This window comes from Harpia harpyja, chromosome 20 (genome assembly GCF_026419915.1).
Source record: "Harpia harpyja isolate bHarHar1 chromosome 20, bHarHar1 primary haplotype, whole genome shotgun sequence".
Lineage (NCBI taxonomy): Eukaryota > Metazoa > Chordata > Aves > Accipitriformes > Accipitridae > Harpia > Harpia harpyja.
The window spans coordinates 725,046-745,072 of NC_068959.1; the positions used below are offsets into that span (position 1 = coordinate 725,046).

Below are 20,027 nucleotides of genomic sequence, written 5' to 3' on the forward strand. Positions count from 1 at the left end.
CCGTGCTGGGGCGCAGACCTGGGCTCCTGGCTGGCACGGGTGGGGGGTTTAGACGGACGCGGAGATGCCCTGTGTGCTCCTCCGCTCACGCGAGGCTTTTCTCCTCCAGCTCCTGACCACGACTTCTGCTCGTCCCCGGGTCCCGTCTCCAGCCCACACTGTCAGGGGCTTCTCCTCCGGGCTGCCTCAGCTCCCTCCCTCGGAGCACAGGGCCCATGGTGCAGGACAAACGGCGCAGGGCGCATGGTGCAGACGCAATTTGGCAGAGCTGCCCAACCCCAGACGTGCCCCCGCGAAGCCCCGCACCGGCGTCGGCCCAGGGGAGCGGGGTCAGGGCAGCCGTTGGGAATCGCCACAGGGTCAGCTAAGGGGACAGCCCGGTGACGGCTCCGTGTCCCTTCCCGGTGGGAGATGCGGGCTAGGGCGGCCGCGTGCCAGCCTTGTCTGAGTATGTGTGACGGGGTACCAGGGAAAGGAGATCTTCCACTGAGCACTGAAAATGTGCCTCTTTCCCTGAGAGACCAGAAATGCTCTGTCTCTGGGGTTAATATTTAATGAGGCGGTTTTAGGATAGAAGCTGTCTGCTGAGGGACAGGCCAGACGTGCTCTCCCGCTCATTCGGCGGTACGGGAGGGTGTCAGTGTCCGTGGGGCTGCCCCCGGAGGGGGACGAGGCTGGTGGAGGCAGCGGGACGGGAGCCGCAGTGGGACGGGAGCTGCAGCGGCCATGGCACGCGCAGCCACCCACGGCAGCCCCCACTCAGGGGCTGAAGCGTGGGGACATGGGGGGGCTGCAGCAGGATGACAGGATCCATGCCGTTCGAGAGGAGTGCTCCCAATCCGGTGTTCTTTTGGCTGCCTGGGACTGCGGTGAATTGGAGCAAACCTGCTCCTCGGGCTGCACCTCAGCTCCGCCGTGGCATCCCAGGGAATGGCATCGATGTTAAATCCCAGGACACCACGTCTCATGGCCAATTTGCTCAGGTTTCCTTGGTGGGGGCTAATGTGTTTTCCATGTTAACGTGCCTGCACGTGGCATCCAACCCGACTGCAACGTGGAACCGCTAATACTACATGACTGGCTCACGTGCGCCGTTTGCAGGGGGACAGGGGCTGTGCGCATTGCTGCCACTCTGCTCCTCCAAACAGCTTTGGCCTGGACTGACCCCATAGAATCATAGAAAAGTCCAGCATTTAAAGAAATATCAATTTTTTTCCTAAATATTTCCTTCTGTCTTTAGAGTTATTTTGAGTTGTGAGGCATTTCAACCCTGTGGGCTTCAGTACTTGGTCAAAACAACCCCCCGGTGCTCCCTTTAGAGCCATGCCCCAGCTCCCCCTCCAGCTCCATCCCATTCGCAACCGCCTCTGAGGTTCCTCTTCCAGCAAAGGGATCCAAGAGAGCTCATCCTTGTTGCCTACTCAAATTCACCGTCCCTAAACCTCCCATCCTGTTGCTACCCCAGGGAGACCCACACACTCGTTCCTCTGCTCCATGGGAAAACAAGGCTTCGGGAGGAGAGGCCAGCCTTGGAGGAACGGGCAGTACATGGTGCGATGAAGTGTGGAGAGACGGGAGCAGGCCAGAAGCAGTTGCCATGCTGGTGACAGAAGGAGATCCTCCCTGCAGGCAACGAGGCACGTTTCAGCCACGGCTGGAGCAGACTGGACACGTGCTGCAAAAAAAGTGCCTGCGTGCTGCTTGTCCCTTTGTGAGTCCCCAGAGCCACAGCCATCAGCCGGCTGGGGAGTCGCAGAGCATAAAACCAACCAAGCAATAAACAGAAGTTCGGATGCTTTTATATGTTCTCACTACATTACTTAAAGGAGGATCTCTGAGTTTTGCTTTTTTTTTATAGGCAGAAAACTGCACGCAGGCCATAATGTGGTAACGGTTGTAGATTAATCTGTTTTGGCATTTGGGGAAAAACAGACGTATTCTGAAACAACCGCGATATCAAACTTTAAGTATCATCTCTGGCTCAGATCCTTGACATGTTTTGTTCTTGCTCACAGAGCTGCTGAAGGAACATGTAAGCGCCAGGCTCCCTCGGAGCGGTGCGGGGCAGTGGGCTGGCGAGCTCAGGGGCCAGCTCAGCCCCCGGGCTCAGGGCAGCACGGCCGGCACCCCACCGGCACGGGGCTTGTGTGAGAAACGAGCTGGCCGCCTTTGTGCTGGGCTGTGGTGTGCAGGGTCCTCCTGGCAGGCGCTGGCGTGTCCCGCAGGAGCCAGCGCTGACCGCGGCAGACGCAGGGCTCGGGCTCTGGCCCGGGGGTGCGTTGGTGCAAGCTCCGGGCTGCTCCGGCGGAGCCCGTCTGGTGGTGGCTGGCTTGCGGTGAGCTGTAGGTACACTGCACGCAAAGGAGAGACCTGCCAGGTGACTTGCAAAAATACCTTAGGGTCTGGCAACCAACAGGTGACCGTGGCGTCCTCAGCTGAAGCTTCCATAGCTATGCATCCTGCAGAGGTCTTGAAAATTTAATCCTTCTCCCCAAATCATTTCCTGATTTTTTAGTGGGTTTGTCTTCTAGGCCTAACATCCTTTTATGTGTTTTTTGTTGTGTGAATTATACAGTGTATTTGGGCATGCTCTGTGCAGCACTGTCCCACAGGTAGCTCTGGAGGAGGATTTCAAACACGGAAGATGAAAGGGATGTTCTCTGCGTGCCATAAATACTGCAGCTCCCGCACGTGGCCCCGCTTGCTGCACATCTGAAGAGCATGATCAGCTGCGATCCTTCCTTGTCTCTTCTTCCCAGAACTGGTAACACAAGGCAAGCCCAAATACACCAGAGCCTCCGCAGCATCCATCTGCCTCTCTGGCCGTGTGCTGCAGGGGAGCCCTGGGGAGTGGGTGTTGCGCTTCCCATGCTGGCCCTCTCCCACCTTTCCCCAGCCTGAAGAACGGCTCCAGCTGCTGTTTGGAAGCGACTTCAAGATGCAAACGTGAAGGTGGTGGGACCCCTTGCTGCGAGGCCAAGGGGTCTGTGCCAGGGGAGACCAAGGAGCATCACCTCCAGCGGCACCAGACCCAGCTCCCCCCGAGCCCTCCTGCGGGTGCAGAGCATCACACGACAGCTTCCCACGCTGTCCGGGAGGAATCAGTGCAGCGGGACCGGACAACGGGTCTGTTCGCCTGGGCAGCACCTTATTTTTTGTGCACACAGTTCGGCAGAGGTCTGTTTAGGAAGATGCTAACTCTTGCTTGCACAGGCAAAGGCAGCTCAGAGGGTGATGGTGATGGCGGTCCCTCCGAGGTGGCCCCTGCTGTCATACCCCCAGTCGCATCCACCCGGTTTGGGGCTGCCGGGGCCCTGGGGCGGCTCTTAACGGAGCCAAGCAGCAGCAGCCCTGGAGCGTGCTTCTGCCCCAGGCAGCCCAGGGTGCTGCCTCTCGGCCCCTGCCAGCGGGGCACCCGGGGGGAGGATTTGCCCCCCGTACCGCGGTCCTCCCTCTGGCAACCTCCCCAGTGCCTTCGGGATCCAGCAGTAGGGCTCACCCTGTGTAAATAAGGGCCCCGGTAAACTCGCAGAAGGCATGCCTTAGACACACCAGCCTCAGGAGGAGAAAAATCAAAGGTTTCCCTGCAAATCCATCTGCCCTACATCTCCTCTCCATTTTGATCTCCAAACTCATGCAAGTTTAAAAAGCAAGCAAATGCTGCCAGTGTGATTAACCTCCCCACCTGCTCCCTGCTTCTTTCTCTCCTGGAAAGAGAAGCTCGGCTCACCTGCCTGGTGGGAGCATCTCCTTCAAGTGCGAGGATGTAGGGAGTCAAACCAAGATGGTTCCACTGAAATTACAAAACACCACACTTTTAAACAGGACCTGAATTATTTAGTTCCCTTGCACTACCCAAACGCTTTGCTCGTTTGGTGGATGATGGCTTGGTTTCCCTCCCAGCTTTTCTGTTCTGACAGTGAGTAAATGGAGAGATATCGTGCTCTTCAAACGTTCGTAAATAACAACCCACGTCAGGATCAGGCTCTGCCACTGCGAACCAGGCAGGGTAGGAGGCGGTGCGGGGGGTGTCTGGTCCCGGCAGCAGCGCAGCGCTGGATGTGCCCGGGCGCTGGCAGGGCTGCCCCCCCTCGCCCCCCATGAGCTCCCCAGGCAGCCATCGGCAAGGGCTGGGTGACACAGCTGGTGCAGGCAGTCGGTTCCCAGTTCCCCTTGTGCACCAGGAGGGAATGAAAACACATAACGCTTTAAGCCTCGCAGGCATGGACTAAAGGCACCGAGGAAAGAAGTAACCCCGATGGGGGGGTCAGAGCCCAGGTGTCCCAGGTGCAGCCCCATCACTGCCCAGCGCAGGTCTAGACCCTTCAGCCCTCAGCATCCAGCAACGGTATTTCCCTCTACACATAAGGCTTGTGGAGACCCTCGCTCATCTTGGTGTGACACAACAGGGCAGTGGATAACTGTTACTTATTCCTGAACTTATTACTATTACATTTATGTCCCAGAAACATTTCATGAATGCTCAGCAAGCCCCTGACAGAAAAGGTAGCAAATCTGCAGATGAGCCAAAAGGTCATTTTCCACGCAGCCTGTTCTGTTTTGACAGCATGCTCTGACCCCAGCACTGGCCTTCTCGAGCCACGTACAGTGAAGACAAGTGTCAGGCACCGAGCCGACCCTGAGCACCCACAAACTCCGCTGCCTGAGAGGTGGATGTGGGGGTTCAGCAGTTTTGAGACCACCTCTACTTTACACTGTGCATTTAGGAGCTTCATTTTCACCAGGCAGGTTGAAGACATTTACCACATGTCAGTACTATTTTACAATAGCTGATACAGATTTATGTAGCATTATTGTACATTTTTAATTCTCTTTGGATTTAAAAACAGTCAAAGCATTTCATTTTCCTCTGTGTATTGTTTTGCTCCTCCATATAAAATTCTACTGAAAATGTTGTGACATGTGTCTCCATATATAGGTCTAAATTTGCTTAAAGTGACAAAGTCTAAACCATGTCTTGATGATGGACTAAATTTGTATCTAACATTTCCAGGCAAACTGCAAAGCACAACTAGTGTCATTAAAGACAAATTTGCTAATTGCTTTAAAACACTCTGTTCTGAAAATAATTAGCAAAGCTGTACGACTGGAATTAATTCCTTCTGCTTTGCGTTGGTGTAAAGCGGCATTTTCTCTTGAATCAGTGAGTCTCCACAGAGCTCCTGTTGCTGTGAATGCCCACCTGAAGCCTATGGCCACAAGCTCTTAGCACCCCCGGGCTGGTCCAGTTGAACCGGCGGGTGACGGAGGGCACAGTCCCGTCTCTGCGCTGGGCTGAGGGCCGGGCTCGTTTGGGTGGCGATGGGCCGGCAGTGGTACGGGCTGCTGGGGACCTGCCAGGCTGCCCAGCCAGAGCTCCCTTCTCGGGGTCCCCTGCTCACCCTGGAAGCCCTGCTCGAAGGCAGGTGACTGTCCTGGGGCTGCTCTGACCGCTGCTCCCTTGCTGAGCCGGGCTTACCTGGGCTGGGCTGGGCTGGGCTGGGCTGCCCGGGGTGCTGGGACCCCCAGCCCTCTGGCCCCAGTGCCGTGGCAGCACCTCGCCCTGGCGTCCCACATCTCTGGGGTGCAGGTGCTAATCCTCACTCCAGCCACGTGGACCACAGCCCCAAGCGCAGGGGCCTGGAGCAAAGGCTGGGCTCTCGGCACAGATCAGCTCCAGCAGAAACTGCTTTCCTAAGAAACGTTTTTCATCCCAAACTGGACGTATCTCCCAGGGAGGGCAAACCTCCTCCTTGCAAGCTCGGGATGAGTGAAACCTTGGAGGGGGGAAAGCGCGGAGGAAAAAGAGACTGGAAGTTAGGATTTTTGCAGCTGAAAATCACCAGTTTTCTCTGGGAAATAAACATGGCCCCAGCTCCAGCTTGTGCTCCACTTGCCAGCGGCTGCCTCCTTTGACCAGCTCCTGGTGCCGCTCCGAGTGTGTGAGCTGCTCTGCACCCCAGTTTGCAGGAGCAGCCAGGAGCTGGGACCCTCAGCGGGGCCCTGCAACTCCCACGGGACACTGGCGGCCAAACCCTGCCCGGACAGGCAGACACGCACACGCATGCACACGCACACACACTCCTGCCAGGCCATCAACCGTTCACGTCTGCACCGTGGCAGCAGGCTGCTGCCTCGCTCCCGCACACCCCAACCCCCCCCGCACACCCCAACCCCCCAACCCCCCCCGCCCCACAGCCCCAGACCCACCAGTGCCGGCTGTCCCCGCATGCCCCGTCCCAAGGCCCTTGCGTCCCTCGCCCCCCTCTCCCCCCCATGTGTGCTTTTATACGTCTGGGGGCTCCCCCCCCGCAGCTCCTGTGATATCAGATGTGCTTCTATTGATTTCCTCCCTGCATTTGTTTTTGTTATTCATTATTAATGGGATCATTTTTCCATCCTTCGTGCATGAAGGCAAATTTTGTGTAAAAATCAATTGAGTGAGCACCGCCAATGGCTTGTTTGGTTTTCTGTGCTTTCATCTCTCGTGCGCAGTCCCCGGGAGACAGAGAGCAGGATATTAAGGAACAAACATGGAATGGGGAAAAAAATAATAAATCAATTCTTGGTGGTTCAGAAACCATAGACAAGGGTTTGCCTGCTGAACCTTTGTCTCATACACACGGCCTTTACTGGGCATTTCCCTGCCCATCTCCCAGTTCAGCAGGTTTCACTTTCCCCTTTAGCTGGGCTGTCACAAAAAGGGAATTCGTTTCTCAGCAAGTTTGGCCTGCTTTTTCTATCTTACCTGTGGGAGGTGGGTCGGGGTGGGGGGGGCTGTTGAGGAATTAAGTGTCCCAGGGTAGGTCCCAGAGACCTGCTGACCGGGACAAGGAGCCCCAGCGCTCCGAGAGAGCTGAGAGTCCTGATCCTCACGCACCTGGAGAGAGCAGCAGGGCACGAGGGAGCAGGGATTTGCGTTTTGGTGGCAGCTGGTACAAAACTGGTACCCTGAGAGGGTGAGGGTGACCCCGGCACAGCCCCTTGCCCAGCCTGACCGCAGCCGGCAGACCCAGGGCCGGCACTGGCCTCCGTCCAGGGTGCCGGGCACGGCAGGCAGCCCCTGGCCCCCAGGCAGGGGTGGAGGCCCCGGTGCACGGAGATGGATGGAGGCCAGGCAGGATGGAGGCCAGGCAGGCTGCCCGTGAAGGGCTGCAGTCCTCCGCCGGGCTTCTCCCGGTGATGCTCCTCACCGGATTTGTTTGGCAGCTTGGCAGGACGCAGCTTCCCACGAAGCCTTGTAACAGCACAAGGGGTACCGAAAAGTGAGCGGTGCCTCGTGTGCATAACGCATCGTCCGTATCCCAGGGCACCGACTCCCAGGATCGGGAATGCAAACCTTACCATTTAAGAGCAGCAGCCACCAGTAAAACTCTCTTTGCAGTTCCCAATGGCAGCCAAAACTGCCTGTGCCTTGGCTTTGCGGGGAGGGGGGGGGGGGGCTGAGAAGCCAGAGATGATCATGCTCGCGGCAGCAGGGAGAAATAGGTGAGACTGGAGAAGAGCGATGCACACCCGGGCCTGACTCCACTGCCAGGCAGGGATCCTGCTGAGCACTGACTCCTTCTGCCTTCCTTCCCCCACCCCTTGGCGTTGCCTTCTGGCTTCAGGGCACTACTTAAGTTAGACCAAGAAGAAAATGTAGGCTGCTTCTTTCTGCCTCCTCAGCAATAAATACCGGTTCTGAACTATTCCCACTGAAGTCGAAGGAACTTAATCCCCAGCTCCGGGAAGATCAGACGAGTTTCCTGTATCACAGTGTATTTACCTGGCACCAGAGCTTTGGGAGCCAAACCCAGGGAAAGACTAAGGCACCAACAATGATTAAAACAGCACGTACCTGACCTCTGAAGTGAAACCGCAAATGAAGTGATCAGGTCCGGTATGTGATACCTGGGCAGAGCAAGGCACAAACCTGCACGTGCAGAGTGAAAATAAACCCGGAATTTGCAAAGAGTGAAATCTGGGCAAAGAGCGCCTCTGCAGCGCTGCCTTTGTGCAGCGAGGACCCAGGAATAAAGGAGGGCAAGCAAGAAGGACCAGGCTCTTCAGATCTCCCTGGTCAGCATATCTGAGGGGGGGAAGGAGCACGCAGGAGCTCATTTCTGGGACAGTAACTGCGGGTTTGGGAAAGTTCGTTTAGGACTTGTTTTACATCGTTAAGCTATTCTCTGGACCGATGCAAAAGGGACAAATGCAGAATTGTCACTAAAACGTAGCAGATCTAGGCAAAACCAGAACAGCCACAAAAAGTAAAACTGCGGTGACACCTTTGCCGTCCTAAGAACAAGCACGGTCCGGTGTCCCCTTCAGAAGTGAACAGGCAAGAAGATATGGCCACCACAGCTGCGAGGTTCTCCTCGTAAACGGGCTAAGTGAGGCTGCGGCTCGGTTAGGCGAGGCTGCAGCTAGTTTTAGCGCAAGCCGGGGAGGATAGCAATCCCGTCCGAGGACGGCTTTCGGACCTTTAAGTCATTTCTGTTCCGTGCCGGCAGACAAAAAAAAGGCTTGGGCAACGGCGTCAGCCTGCGGTGCCCGGGCGGGATCTCTCCTTCCCGTGCGGGGGTGCTGCCTCTCGCCCGGGGCGGGGGGAGGATCGGGTCCCGGCGGGGACCGGGCGGCCGAGAGAGCGGCACCGCGCCGGGCACCGCCGGACCCTAGCCCCGCTCCCGCCCCGTCGGGCCGGACACTCCCGCCCGCCCGGAGCCCCGACGGCCGCCGGGTCCGGGCGGAGGAGCGCGGAGCGGCCGTCCGGGACCGCGACCCCCGGGGCAGTCGGCGGGGCCGCCGTGGGGCGAGGGGGGGGGGGGGGGCGGGAGGAGAGAAAAACGCCCCTTACCTGGGTTGTTTGTGCGAAACCGGCCGCCCGAAGCCCCCCGCGCCCGGCGGCACCGGGAGCCGTGCGGCGGAGAGCGCCGGCCCAAGTCCGACCGGGCGGCGGGGGAAGGATGCCGCCTGAGCTGCCTTCTGCCCTTTTTATGTACGACGGGAGGCGATTAATATTGCATCACCCTTATTTTAAATTTTCAGAACCCACAATATAATGGAATGGCACAAGGGCATTTATTATTAACGGACGTTTGATTGGGGAAGAATCCGGAGGGCTGATCGGAAAAACGGGCAGCGAGGGAGCGCTGCGGCTTCCCGGCGACCTGCAATTAAAAGGCTGAACCGGCGAGGTCGTTCCCTCGCGGGGGAGGAGGGCGAGGCCCGGTTCTCTGGTTTGATGTCTGTCACTCATTGAAACGCCGAAGTGAAACGTTCAGCGGCGGCTCGCGCTTCGATCATTCATTTTTAATCGTTAAGGTGCTTCTGGGAATCGCAAATAAAAGCCTCCCCCCCCCTCCTCTAAACAGCATTAGAAATGAGCCCGCCGCAGGTTTTCTTTGGGGGGATTTGTTGTTTCCACCCGACGGGGGGGGACGCGCAGCGGGGCCCGCGGCTGCCGGGTCACCCTCCGCGGCGGCGGTCCGCGGGCGCGGAACGGGGCCGGGGGGGGGGGTCCGGCGGGACCGGGGGGGGTCCGGCGGGGCGAAGCCTCGCCTCGTCTCGCGGGGGGGCCGCGCCGCCGAAGGGCGTTCGTTGGTTCCGTGGTCGCCGTCATTTCCTTCGGCGTCGGCGGCGCGGGCCGGCGAGGAAAGACACGTCGCTTCGGGTTGAAAAATAAAGCTTTATTCCAGAGCGGGGTGGGGAGCGGCGCTGGCGCGGAGCTCGGCGCGGCGGGGGGCTCGGGGAGCGGCGGCTCCGCCCGTCGGGGAACGGAGCCCGGGACACGGCGGACGCCCCCGCCGCGCCTCTCCCCGGCCCCGCGCCCCCGCCGCCGCGCTCGGCTCCGGTCCCGGGGCGGGCGGCGGGGCCGGGGCGGGGCGGGGGCAGGTCGTGGCCGTCCCGTCGCGTCCCTTTCGCGGCGGGGCCGGGTGCGGAGGTGCCCGTCGGGGCCGGGCGCCGTCAGTGCACCGCCGAGTACTTCATGCGCTTCTGCTTCTGTCGCTGGTTGCAGAACCAGACGCGCACCACGTTCTTCTTGAGGTCCAGCTTCTCGGCGATGGCGGCGATCTTCTCGGAGGAGGGCCGCGGCTGCAGCGCGAAGTAGGCCTCCAGCGAGCGCTTCTCGGGGGCGGCGATGGAGGTCCGCTTGCGCTTGCGCTCGGCGCCGGCCAGCAGCTCGGGGCCGGCGGCCCGGTCGCGGTGGGCGGCCTCGGCGCCCTCCAGCCAGGCCTGCAGCACCGGCCGCAGCGCCGTCATGTTGTTGTGCGACAGCGTCAGCGACTCGAAGCGGCAGATGGTGCTCTGGCTCAGCGACCCCACGCCCGGCAGCTTGAGGGCCGCCAGCGCCGCCCCCACGTCGGCCTGGGTCACCCCCAGCCGGACGCGCCGCTGCTTGAAGCGCTCGGCGAAGGCCTCCAGCTCCCGCGGGTCCGACTCCGCCTCGGGGGCGGCGGGGGGGCGGCGGCGCCGGGCCCCCCGGGGGCCCCACGCCCGCGGCCGGGGGGCCCGCGCCCACGGCCAGGGGACCCGCGGCGGGCGGCGGCGGCGCGGGCAGGGCGGGGGGCTCGGCCAGCCCGCCGACGGCCAGCGAGGGCGAGAGGTGCTCCAGCAGGTCGCCGCCGTCCAGCGCCGGGTGCGGGAGCGGGAGCGGGTGCGGGTGGGCGGCGAGGGCGGCGGGGTGCGGGAGGGCGGCGGCGCAGGGGACGCCGCTCATGGCGTGGTAGGTGGCGTCCGGCTTGAAGGGGGGGGGCTGGTGGTGGTGGTGGTGGTGGTGGTGGTGGCCCTTGGCGTGGGGGACGATGTCGACGGCCGCCAGAGCCTCCGCGCGGGCCAGCAGGCTCTCATCAAAGCTCCCGAATATATTGCCCTGCAGCTGCGGGCGAGAAGGCGCATGGCGGAGTCAGTGGGGAATAGTGTCATCTCCGGATGAAAAACCTGCCCCGGCACCGCGGTTCCTCCTCGGAGCTCGGGTCATAAAAATTAATACGAAGGCGGCAGCCCCGCTCGCGCAGACGTGCGGATCAGAGACGGGAGCGGGAGAGGGGGGGAGAGAGGTTCCGAGACGCGCGATTGTTCTGGCGACATGAAAAAAACATTAAGCCGGTGCCTGTCAGAAAAATCTGCCTTAAAGCGCTAATTATGCTTCATCTACATACCTGCGGGGCCGGGAGGCAAACTCTGCGCATTGCCTCCGCGCTGGAGTGCAGGCTGGAGAACTTGGGCTCCTGGAGGGCGGCGTGCATGGCGAACGGCTGCTTGGCGTTCATGGCCATCATCTTCGCGCACCTCGCAGGTAGGCAGCCCCTGACATCGGCTCGGGGTTGTCGCTCTGCCTCGCCACTGCCCAAGTGAGGGATTTTCGATGGCAGAGCTTCCCCTGCGCGCCCGCTCGTCCCCCCCCGCACCCCCCCCCCCCCCCCGCTTCTTCACTCATCTTACACGCTGCCTGCCAGCACCGGGCCCCGCGCAGGCGTGATGCACCGCGGGGAGCCGAGGGCAGCGCGGGCAGCACAGGGGCAGCAGGAGGCCCCGGGCCCCCCCCGGGCCCCCCCCCGGCTCCCCGGCCCCCGCGCCGCCCTCCAGCACCCCGCTCGGGGCGGCGGGACGCGCCGTCGGGGCCGGGCGGCTGCCAGTGCGGGGCCGGGAGCTGCTGGCAGCCCCCAGCCGGGCCGGGCCCCCGGGCAGCCCCGGCTGTGCCCCCCCCCCCCCCGCCCCGCTCGAATCCTGCCCTTCCCTCGGCTGCGGGGACGGGGACGGGGATGGGAGGAGGGGACATTTCTCCGTGGGTAAAGCCCAGGGGCTGAAGTTTGGACCAGAGGGACCATCCGTGCCCAGGGGCTGAAGTTTGGACCAGAGGGACCATCCGTGCCCAGGGACCTGCTGCCTGTGCGTCCGCTGTGGCTGTGCCCAGCCGCTGCTGGCACTAGCCACCAAAACCTGCCCCGCAGTCCCCCGCAGAAAGGCTCCTCTGCCCCCGAGCCCGGGGAGCGATGCTGCGCATTCGCACGCCGGAGGGATAAACCAAGCGAGCCACAGTGCATCAAAGGGAAAAAAAACGTCGTTTGTGGTTCCTGCAGGACTAATAGAAACCCTGCAGCGCGGCCTCCGAGCAGCAACACTGGGCCACAGCCAGCCGGGAAAGCAGGCAGTGCTCCAGCAAGCCGAATCAAGCACCCAGCGATGGCGAGCTTGGATTTAAACTGTCCAGCACCCCTCCTCTGGCACCCGGTCCCCTCAGATGCCCATGTGAATTGTCACTCGGGGATGCACCCTGCACTACTTACTCGGGTGGATCTCCCACTGAAAGCAGAGCGGCTGGGCCGGGCCCAGGGTCTGCGCCACCTGCATGGGGGGACAGGCCAGGGAGAGGAAAATTCAGCTGCTGGCAGCGTCCCTCAGTGCTGCGGGGTTACTGGGGGACTGCAGGCAGGGCTGCCGTTGCAACTCAGAAAGTGCAAGGAAATATTTCCACCGAGGAATTTGTTTTCGTAGGAAATTGTGAGAAATCTATCTGTCTGGGTAGAGTACGGGCCTTCTTAAATGTCTCCGCTGCAGCTTCAAGTTCCAGAGAGGCTCTAAGCTCCCTGCCCAGGGCCGCAGCCCTGGCACAGGGGTGGCTCGCAGTAACACCGGTCCTGCCCTTCCCTCAGTGGCTGAAATGTTGCTGTGAACACAGGCCCCCCCCCCCCCCGGCTCCGAACCTTCGTAAATCCCATAAAATCAAGTATAGGAGAGTAAAGTAAACTGAGAGATGTTCAGTGAGCTGTGCCACCGTCCCATACGTAGTACATCTGATGCTTGACTCAGTATGAGAGGACAGCCGCCACCCCCCCAAGAAAAATAGTCCTGACGTTAGCATAATTCTGCTATTGAGCTGTCGTTTTATTTTTGCTTTCTCCTAATCTTCATGTATCTTCAGGCACTACTAGACTTTGGTGGTCCAGGGATGCAAGTATTTTGCAAGCATGAAATTTGAAGTTCCTAAACAAAAATAAAATCTACTCCTGGATTTAAAGTTTCCAAGAGTTTTAGGAGCCTTAATAAATACAGAGCAAGAGCCAAAGAAGCTGCCGTCTTGGTTTCCTGACACATGGATTGGCCTTGATGTGGTGGCCAGAGAGAAGAGGTACCGCTTCGGTGGTAAAATGCCTTTAATTTGAGAGACATGCACACACCAAAGATGTTTGCAACATCTGGCCTCCGTACCGCAAAACGGGTGGAAGCGCCGGCTCGGTGGCAGTTCCATACTTCACTCCAGAACGAACGGTTCGCAGTCTGCTACGTGGTTTTGGGGTGCTGGTCTCTCCCCTAAAGATGCTGGAGCATAGATCGAGCTGATGGGACGAGGCGCAGAGGAGGGTGCCTGTGCAGCGGGCGGGGGGGGGTCTCTGCCTGCGAGCCCGGCCTGGCAGATACCGGCGTTTGGGGGGGGTGTGACCGCGGCGCTGCGCCCCGGGACCACCGCGGCCCAGCCCGGCCCCCAACCGGGGGGGGCGGCTGCCGGCGGCCCCGGGTGGTGCTGGGCTGGGGGGGGACTGGGGGGGGGGCGGGCGGGCTGCGGGCGGCGCCGGGGGCTCGCAGGGTGGGTGCGCGGGATTCGCGGGGGGCGCAGGGTGGATGCGCGGGGGCGCAGGGGGGTTAGGATGCGCGGGGGGGATGCGCGGGGGCGCAGGGGGGTTGGGATGCGCGGGGGGGATGCGCGGGGGCGCAGGGGGTTGCGCGGGGGGTGCAGGGTGGATGCGTGGGGGCGCAGGGGGGTTGGGATGCGCGGGGGGGATGCGCGGGGGCGCAGGGGGTTGCGCGGGGGGTGCAGGGTGGATGCGTGGGGGCGCGGGGCCGCGGGTGCCCCGCACTGGCGCTGCCCGCCCGAGGTGCGCGGCCGGGGAGGGGGCGCGGGGGTCGGGCTGCGAGGGGCGCGGAGGATGGAGCTGGGAAAGCAGCTTCCTCCCATCGGGGGGAACCAGCGCATTGTCGCAAAGCTCCATGCCCTGATTTATGATAAAAAATTTAAAGGAAATCATTTATATTTCAGAGGGCCTAAATAGCTGCATGAAAGTTTTATCTAAAGTGGCACCATATTTATGGGCAGTCCTGCTGCGTTGGAGGTAATTAATAGAGGGATAAATTTCAGGCCTTTGTTTTGGTTTGGTTTTAATCCTCCCTTTATTTAGGGCTCTCTGGTTAATGTAAATAAACAAGAGCATGCAAACGGAAAGCTGGGTATGAAGCCTGAGGTAGTGCCCGTTTAGCAGAGCACGTCTCCCCATCCCTGGCTCTGAGAGCATTTGCACGGGGCTGGCATTTTTTCCCCATCTCTCTGCTGTTGCTTCCTTCCCTTTCAAGCAAGGAGGAGATGTCGGAGACCTTGCACGCCTCATTCCCCCTTCTCGTGTGAAGCCGCACGCGCTGTTCGGAGGATGCAGCCAAGGATCACACGGTGGGACACAGAGCTCGGTCCGGGACTCGTGTCACAGCTCAGACCTGGCTTCTGTCACAGCCTACCCCAGGCACACCTTTCCTACTGCCTGTTTTAAGCACAGGCTTTTCCTTCCCTCCTGAAGGCAGCCGCTTTGAAAGGAACCAGTCTGGGTAATGTAGCTGCTGAGCTCCCTTTAATTAAAGCTGTAAAATATTGATGTTCCTGGCCCTGTCTACTGACGTTACACCTTACAAACAGAGGAGAGAAGTCCAAAGGATAAACAATAACAAGTTAAAAGAGCCCAGATGGTTTGCCATCAGAAACTATCAGCAGGCTCAAAGGTGTCACTGCAATAGATTTCAGAGATTATTCACCTACTGGTAAATAATTAATGGTATTTCTGGAAGAAAAAAAAAAAAAACCCACCACCAAACCCATACCCTGATGAAACATCACTAGTCACTCATTGAAAATCTGAAGGTAAAAGTCAGATTAAAAGCATGTGCTATTTTATTCTTTGTCACAATTCAAAGATTGCTATCCATTTTCCTAATACATCAAAATACCCTGTTCTTATTTAGATTTTAATTCAAAGCCCATCACAGTCAGAGTGTTGTCGATAGGCTTTTGATTTCATTGTATTAATTCAATTTAGTTTAAAAATTATATAGTAAATGCTTACACAGGACTGATGGAAGTTTGGAATATAAACGTGTAATTTAACACACAATTCATGCCAATATCCTCTCTACCACGGACTAAGCAGCGCTAGCTATTACAGTCACAAAGCCAACATAACTTGCCCCATTAAATTTTCTTCAATTGCTATTTAAAACAACCACATAATTCCCTGCAAATCTGGCTCTTCTGGAGTATACCACTACTATACCTTTTGAGATCCATGAATAAGCTAAAGCATGCATCGCTAACACAAAGACACTTTCCTTCTCCTCACTGGGGGAACACAGCCATGGGTACCCGCTTTCTGTCTCCTGCTTTGGAGCCTTTGCTCCCCTACCCTGCCCACCCTGAGTCTTGGGAGGGTTTCGCTGTCACGCCCTCGCATTTGTCTTCACTGTGTATCTTAAAAAGAAGTCGTGTTTTTCAGACCTGACTCAAGATTCATGTGATAAAGCAAGTTCTGCGATGCTGAGATGCAGCCTGTTATCACAAAATCATAGAATGGTTTGGGTTGGAAGGGACCTTTAAAGGTCATCTAGTCCAACCCCCCTGCAATGAGCAGAGACATCTTCAACTAGATCAGGTTGCTCAGAGCCCTGTCCAACCCGACCTTGAATGTTTCCAGGGATGGGGCATCTACCACCTCTCTGGGCAACCTGGTCCAGTGCCTCACCATCCTCATTGTAAAACATTTCTTCCTTACATCTAGTCTGAATCTGCCCTCTTTTAGTTTAAAACCATTACCCCTTGTCCTATCACTATAGACCCCGCTAAAAAGTTTGTCCCCCTCTTTCTTGTAGGCCCCCTTTAAGTACTGGCAGGCTGCTGTAAGGTCTCCCCAGAGCCTTCTCTTCTACAGGCTGAAAAACCCCAACTGACTCAGCCTGTCCTCACAGCAGAGGTGTTCCATCCCTCTGATCATTTTTGTGTCCCCCTTCTGGACCCATTCCTTACTGTGCTGAGGATTCCAGAGCTGGATGCAGTACTGCAGGTGGGGTCTCACCAGAGCAGAGCAGAGGAGCAGAATCCCCTCCCTCGACCTGCTGGCCACGCTGCTTTGGATGCAGCCCAGGATACGGTTGGCTTTTCGGGCTGTGAGTGCATGTTGCCAGCTCATGTCCAGCTTTTCATAGAATCATAGAATCATAGAATCATTTCGGTTGGAAAAGACCTTTGAGATCATCGAGTCCAACCATTAACCATGCCCCCTAAACCATGCCCTGGAGTACCCTGTCCACTCGCTTTTTGAATACCTCCAGGGATGGTGAATCAACCACTTCCCTGGGCAGCCCATTCCAATGTTTGACAACCCTCTCAGTAAAAAAATTTTTCCTAATATCTAACCTAAATCTCCCTTGCCATCCACCTCCAAGTCCTTCTCTGCAGGGCTGCTCTCTATCCCTTCATCGCCCAGCCTGCATTGATACTGGGGGTTGCTCCGACCCAGGGGCAGGACCTTGAACTTGGCCTTGTTGAACCTTGTGAGGTTCACACGGGCCCACTTCTCGAGCTTGTGTGCCTGATGCACGGGAAGGAAGAGTGACGAGCGCTGACTTTGGAAGGTTCCTGCAGAACTTGGGTTTGCACAGCACATTTCTAGTACCCTAAAAGTGCGAGCCACGCTGCACCCAGTATGATATAGCTGTTCCACTGCACAATCTGATCGAGGAAATATCTAGGATTACCCAGACAGTCAATTATTCATCAGCTAAACGGCCAAGCATCAATTACCTGGCTTGATTCTCTTATTCATTAAGGAGATTGAAGAGCCCAACTTGACAAAGCAAAAAGAAAGTTGCTAAGTTACAGGAGCTGCCCGGCTCAGTAGCGGGGCCACACTGTGTCAGGCTTTCAAAGGGAAGGGGTCTGATGGCAAGGAAGTCTCCGAGGCTATAGAGTGTCACCCAGAGCACTCGGGTTTTAGAGTAGTCCATTCCTCCACAGGGCTGAAAGTAACGGGGTTAAACAGAGAGGCAGCACTGCGCCGGAGTTATAATTGCACCTTGGTGGGGGTACAGTGAGAGGTCAGCTGGGGCCTCCCAGAAGAGAAGGCTTGAGAGAGTGAAAGGTGCTGTAAGGGTGTTTTGAAGGAGAACTTGAAGGGTTAAAGCGAAGGGCCAGGGAAGGACCGTTGGCATTCGTGGAAGTTTTTAATACAGGTGAGGGTGTGATGGAAACTATTTCAGAGAGAAAAGCTGCAAGCAGCATCGCAGCAAAGGTACCACTCGGCAGAGATTCTCAGCTCCTGCAGCAGAGAGATCTCACAGGCAGTTTAAGACAAAAGCACGTTTCCCACTGCTCCTGAGCCATCTCCCCATGCAAACGGGCCAGGCGCTGAGGGGCTCAGCAGCCTGCTGAGGGTCACCACAGCCCAGTGGGCAGGGACCAGCTTGGAGTCGGGAAGAGGTGTGGAGCTGCAGGAGGGGGGTTCCCACTGGCTGCTGCAGGGCTGAGCCCAAGGTGCGCGTCTCCGACAGGCACAAAGACGAGTTGTGGAAGCAAAGCCAGAGCCAGCCGGCATTCAGTAGCACGGCCTGCAGCACCCGGTAAAGCCCTGCAGCTCCAATCGCTGAGCCGCACACCAACAGCAAACACAACCAAAAACTTGCAGCGAGCATTTGACATGCAGCCCCCGTGCAGCCGGAGTCAGTCTGACCAACCTGGCACCACCCAGGGAAATAAAGGTTGCTGCCGGTGCTAGCATTTCTCTTTCAGAGAAGTGGACGAGGACCTGGAGCTGTGGGTCTGGGGAGCTGTGCTGGCCGTAAGGACCGGAGTGGTGAGGGACAGGGGATGGTGCCTGTGCCCTCCCCGGGGCCGGAGTGCGTGGTGCACGCAGGGCAGGGCGCACCGAGGTGTCTGCAGAGCAAGTTTGGAGCTCGCTGCAGCTGACTCTCGGCATCCACCCAGGGAAAAGGCCCGTCAGTGAAGTAACATAAACCTGCAGCAGGACACACAGCTTGAGCTGACAGACTGCTTACCCTCAAAACTGCCAGAGCCTGGAAGAGAATAATGACAATAAGTTAAAAGTCAGAAAAATGCAATGTACGTCGTTACACGGCTGCAGACGCCATCTCTTAACCATTCTGTGACTGCTGGATTACTGCTTACAGGGATTTGAGAGAACAGTAAAGGCATAGCATTCCATTGAGACAAGAGCAACAAAAGTTTCCAGTAAGTACTTGTCTCATCAACATTACTGACCTGCTCTGGTAGCAAGCGCTCCTGAGCCGTGTGGCTCCGCCACCATCACCCACGTGGATCAGTACACTCTGCTCCAAGCATGGGCTTTCCCGGCTGGTCAGGTGGCCCTGGCTCTGCCCGATGTCCCCTGGATGTACTGGACCTCCCCGCCAGTCCCTGGTGGTGACCGCGCAGTTTCCACACTGGTTGTGGAACTGGGTGCCGACCCATTAACAGCAGCACATGCAACTAATCTGACTCAACAAACAGATTTTGCGACACGTGTTTTTGTCCCGTACCTTTCTCTTCCACGATCTGTCTTTCGCTGTTCCTACCTTGTGCCTGCTGGCGCGGCTGAGACCTGGAAAGTCTGGGTTGAACAGGCCAGGGAGGGCAACCCGGGAGCATGGGAAGAGTCGCGGGAAGCAGAATAACTACCCGCAAGTCCTATTGCTCATGGTGCTGGAAGTAGCAGTGAAGTTTCCCTCCCAGGACTCCATCCCTCGCAGCTCTTCATCTCGTCGAGGATGGGCTTCCTCTGCGGACAGGGAACGGCTGCGGGTCCGCTCCGCGTGGGTTACCACAGGCTAGCCCACCGAAGGACTGGGCGGTCAGGGCCGTTGCTGAGCTTCCTTCCCAGGAGAGGAGAGGAGAAGTACCTGGGGTCTGAGCGTTGCTTCAGATTAAATTATAAGTCCTTGCTCTCATCTTCTGTAATTAAAAAACAAAACAAAGTTTTGCCGGCTGCATGCAGAGGAGCTCTCGGAGAGCAAAGTCTTGGGTACGTTACTGGTCGCAGGCAGTGGGCATGGGCAGCTCCAGAAGGCTGAGTGGGTGTTTGCAAGTAGTAATCCTAGATCGAAACTAGAAAGCCTGTAGTATTAGAAAAGCATTGTGGCTATGTTAGAAAACTAGAAGTGCCAAAGCCACACTGCAGCATTGAAATGCTTGTTTAATGGAGGCAGAACAAACAGCCTGTCTTCCAGCAGTAGCATTTGGAAAGCTGATGCAATCTTATTTTTTAATTTTTCAGTAAACAAGGCTTTGATTTGAGGTCCCAGGAATGCAAGATGCCAGACAGTTCATGCTAACTGGGAGGTCTTCCTCGTACTCATTTGTAATGTGCATGAATTATAGAACTTGTTTCTTGTATCATTCCCTGAAATTAAAATTGTAACAAAGGACACATCAGTGCTTGTTAAAAATAAACCCGATCTGTTCCTGATGGAGATAATAGGAGCAACATGACAATATTTTCTGGGGGTGGGGGTGGAACAGAGCACTTACGTGTCAGGCATCTCTTTCTTGTGATATTTGCTCCTAATTCTAGAAATACATCTAAATGTAGTCTAACAGGACTCTGTTCCACAAGAAATTAATGAGGAACAAACATTAATTATTCATGTCCTGAAACAGTAGGTCTGCTAATGTTTTTGCTAATCAACAAGTCAAACAGCTGTATCTTTGTCAGGGCAATCTTGGGGAGGATGGAGAAAGAACAATATTGATATGTTTTACCTGACTGCCCCCAAAGTCTTGCCCTTAGTTTGCACATTTCTCCACCAGGAATCTGGGATTCCTGCTACTTTTTAACGCCATCCATTGTTAGAAGATTGAACTGAGATACTCTCCAGCACAACATCCGCTGCAGACTGGACCAAACTCCGGTGAAGGAGCTATGGGGAGCTCCCCAGACGGCTTCCAGGCCTTTGGAGGCAGCCCTTTGTAGGAAAAATTAAGGGAATGAGACGAAGCA

The 20,027-nt window shown here is 57.4% G+C and overlaps 1 protein-coding gene and 1 long non-coding RNA gene across 2 annotated transcripts; both read right to left on the minus strand.

Moving 5' to 3' along the window:
- Positions 1–555: 555 nt before the first annotated feature.
- LOC128155082 (uncharacterized) lies at positions 556–9,326 on the minus strand. Its single transcript, XR_008239526.1, has 3 exons — positions 8,840–9,326; positions 7,841–7,915; positions 556–5,777 (listed from the first exon to the last, which is right to left on the minus strand). It is a non-coding gene; the product is annotated as an uncharacterized LOC128155082 (long non-coding RNA).
- Positions 9,327–9,818: 492 nt separating this feature from the next.
- On the minus strand, positions 9,819–11,395 carry POU4F3 (POU class 4 homeobox 3). The gene is given in 3 exon segments (XM_052816597.1): positions 9,819–10,450; positions 10,452–10,861; positions 11,145–11,395. Coding segments are annotated over 3 exon segments (1,032 nt in total). The 5' UTR covers positions 11,265–11,395; the 3' UTR covers positions 9,819–9,948.
- Positions 11,396–20,027: the final 8,632 nt, after the last annotated feature.